Source organism: Austrofundulus limnaeus, unplaced genomic scaffold (assembly GCF_001266775.1).
Source record: "Austrofundulus limnaeus strain Quisiro unplaced genomic scaffold, Austrofundulus_limnaeus-1.0 Scaffold106, whole genome shotgun sequence".
NCBI classification, from domain to species: Eukaryota; Metazoa; Chordata; class Actinopteri; order Cyprinodontiformes; family Rivulidae; genus Austrofundulus; species Austrofundulus limnaeus.
In genome coordinates, this window is record NW_013952508.1 from 747,325 (window position 1) to 750,535 (window position 3,211).

The following is a 3,211-nucleotide window of genomic DNA, read 5'->3' on the forward strand; positions in this document are numbered from 1 at the left end:
ATTTATTTATTGATTGATTGATTGATTGATTGATTGATTGATTGATTGATTGATTGATTTATTGATTTATTGCTCTTGAACCACATTCTGGACGTACAACTGGATGGTATTGTATAGGCTGGGCTGTTTTCATCATATCCAATAAAAATGTCTAATAATACACACGTTTCAAATATTTGCAGTTTGGCTACATTTGGCACGTTCTGTGAACATCTCATGGTGTTTTATTCTTTGTGTGTGTTTTACAGTTCCTGACCCTCACATAAACTAATGTTTGCATTAATAGTTCCATAGCTTGTCTTTGTTCCATCATTAACAAGCTGCTGGTGTTAAGAATTTATTTAATCACGTGACAGAGGGGTCTGGTTCTGAGCCTGTGACCCTGTAGATCCAGTTCACAGGATGAAGTCTGTCTGAGCGCAGCGGGATTCAGCAGGTCCTCACAGAAAAACAGAAGATGTCTTTAGCAGCCAGCAGACGGAACAGCTGCAGAGCGGTGCTGTGTGGGAGCCGGGCACCGTCCGAGGTCCACCCGGGCCGGCGGCGGGCCGGCAGCTGTCCGTACTTCTCTCCCGCAGCGCAGAGCGAAGAGTTCTCTGTGAGTCTGAACCAGCCCATGTTCGCCATCGCGCTCCGGTTCCTGCTGGCCGTGGACCTGTGGCTGTCCAAGCGGCTCGGAGTGTGCGCGTGCGAGGAGTCAGCATGGGGCAGCATTCGGCCTCTGGTTCGGCTGGTGGAGTTCTCCGGACATGTGGTCCCGTGGCTCATCGGGACCGTGTACTCTCTGCTCCGGGGGGACAGCACGGCTGAGCAGGAGGTCCTGCTGAATCTGACCCTAGGTGAGCCCTCTGAGCTCTGGTTCGTTTTGTAGAATCTTACTCTAAAAATTCAGAAACTACATCACATCTTCTCTATTAAACAATAGAAATAACTTTCAGCCTGGTTCATTTAGCTGGACTCTGTTGGTGCCACACTAACAGCTCGTGCGTTTTTACGCACAACTGTCTAGGAATTGCTACTGAAAAAGAACCACGTCTGGAGCTGCATCAGTCCCATATAGGGTCAGAGGGTCTGCTTCTGCCGGTGTTATATTAAGTACCTCAAAGTGATACTCGAGTAAAGGTACAAGTATCTTAGCATAAAATTACTTTGGTAAAACTTAGTCTCCTCTAAGATTATTGCTTGTAAGCAAAAGTCTTAAAGTATCTGATTTTCTTTGTACTTAACTATCAAAATTAAATTTACAACATAAAATGTACTTAAGTATTAAAACTTAAAGTATTAAGTAAAAATGAGTGGGTTTATTTTCCAAAATGAAATTTATTGAGAGGTGACCTCTCCAAGAAAACATGTTTCCTAAAGGCAGCTGTGATGGACGGTGTACAAACTAATACAGTGTCAGAATGGTATATATTTATACTGTATTTCTCATCCAACCATGATTAAATTTACTCTATCCAGGAGGTGCAGTTTATCAGCATATTTTATTTATTTATTTATTTATTTATTTATTTATTTATTTATTTATTTATTTATTTATTTATTTATTTATTTATTTATTTATTTATTTATTTATTTATTTATTTATTTATTTATTTATTTATTTATTTATTTAATTATGAGCTGAAATGAAATAGGAGTAACGACTTTCTACTTCTTACCTTTTTTAAAAAATGTAAAAAAGTACAAGTAAAAAGTAGGCCGAAAAATAGTTACTCAAGCAAAGTACAGATAACCAAAATTTCTACTTGAGTACAGTTACAAAGTATTTGTGCTGTATTTGTACAGGAGCCAGAAACAAACAGCTGCAGGAGAAGGATCAGACTGATCGTAACAACAGGACCAGTCTTCATGGGAATCATTTATTTTTGTCTCTTGGTGCTGTACCTTTACATTATACAGCTGAAATACCACAGCTATTTCTGGCACCCAGAAGCCCTCTGGATGAGTCTCTCTCTCTCTCTCTCTCTCTCTCTCTCTCTCTCTCTCTCTCTCTCCCTCTCTCTGTGTGTGTGAGTGTGTGTTTTATTACTAACTGCATCAACTGCCCTCACAACAAGAGGAAACAAATCAGACCCTGTAAAAGCAGAATGAATGCCCCAGAGACAAAGGTCAATGTTGAGGGTAACATTTCATTAGATTTATTAGAATTTTTTAAAAGTTGCTCTTTTAATATACTGCTTTTTAAATTCATTTTACAAACAGAACAGAATATACTTTTTGCTTCCCAAGAATGAAAAGAAATGGTATAAAAAAGGTAAAAACAACATATACATAGATATACTGTTACAGACTTTCCTGTAGATGTTGCCCAGTTTTCATTAACTGGTTCTTAAATCCAGAACTAAACAACTGTTGCTTTATATACGCTCACTGGCCATTTTATTAGGAACACCTGTAAAATTGCTCATTAACACAAATGTTGAATCAGCCAATCACATGGCAGCAACTCAATGCATTTAGGCATGTAGATATGGCCAAGACGATCTGCTGCAGTTCAAACCGAGCATCAGAATAGAGAAGGTGATTTAAGTGCCTTTGAACGTGGCATGGTTGTTGGTGCCAGACGGACTGCTCTGAGTATTTCACAAACTGCTGATCTACTGGGATTTTCACCCACAACCATCTCTAGGGTTAACAGAGAATGGTCCGAAAAACAGAAAATATCCAGTGAGCGGCAGTCCTGTGAGTGGAAATGCCTTGTTGATGCCAGAGGTCAGAGGAGAATGGCCAGAATGGTTCAAGCTGATAGAACGACAACAGTAACACAAATAACCACTCATTACAACCAAGGTCTGAAGAAGAGCATCTCTGAACACACAACATGTCGAACCTTGAGGTGTATGGGCTACAGCAGCAGAAGACCACACCAGGTGCCACTCCTGTCAGCTAAGAACAGGAAACTGAGGCTACATTTCACACAGGCTCACCAACATTAGACAGTAGGACATTGGAAAAATATTCCCTAGTCTGATGAGTCTGGATTTCTGCTGCAACATTCAGATGGTAGGGTCAGAATTTGGCATCAACAACTTGAAAGCATGGATCCATCCAGCCTTGTATCAACGGTTCAGGCTGGTAGTGGTGGTGCGGTAGTGTGGGGTATTTTTCTTGGCACACTTTGGGACCATTAGTACCAATTAAGCATTGTGTCAACACCACAGCCTACCTGAGTATTGTTGCTGACCATGTCCATCCCTTTATGACCACA

At 40.5% G+C, this 3,211-nt stretch overlaps 1 protein-coding gene across 1 annotated transcript in view; it reads left to right on the forward strand.

The window, feature by feature from the left end:
- Positions 1-389: 389 nt before the first annotated feature.
- The window catches only part of LOC106521295 (presqualene diphosphate phosphatase), a 5,793-nt gene continuing 2,971 nt past the window's right edge, over positions 390-3,211 (forward strand). The window contains exon 1 of the mRNA XM_014013815.1: positions 390-839. Coding sequence (XP_013869269.1) covers positions 458-839 — 382 coding nt within the window. The 5' untranslated portion in view covers positions 390-457. The remainder of the gene's footprint in view (positions 840-3,211) is intronic.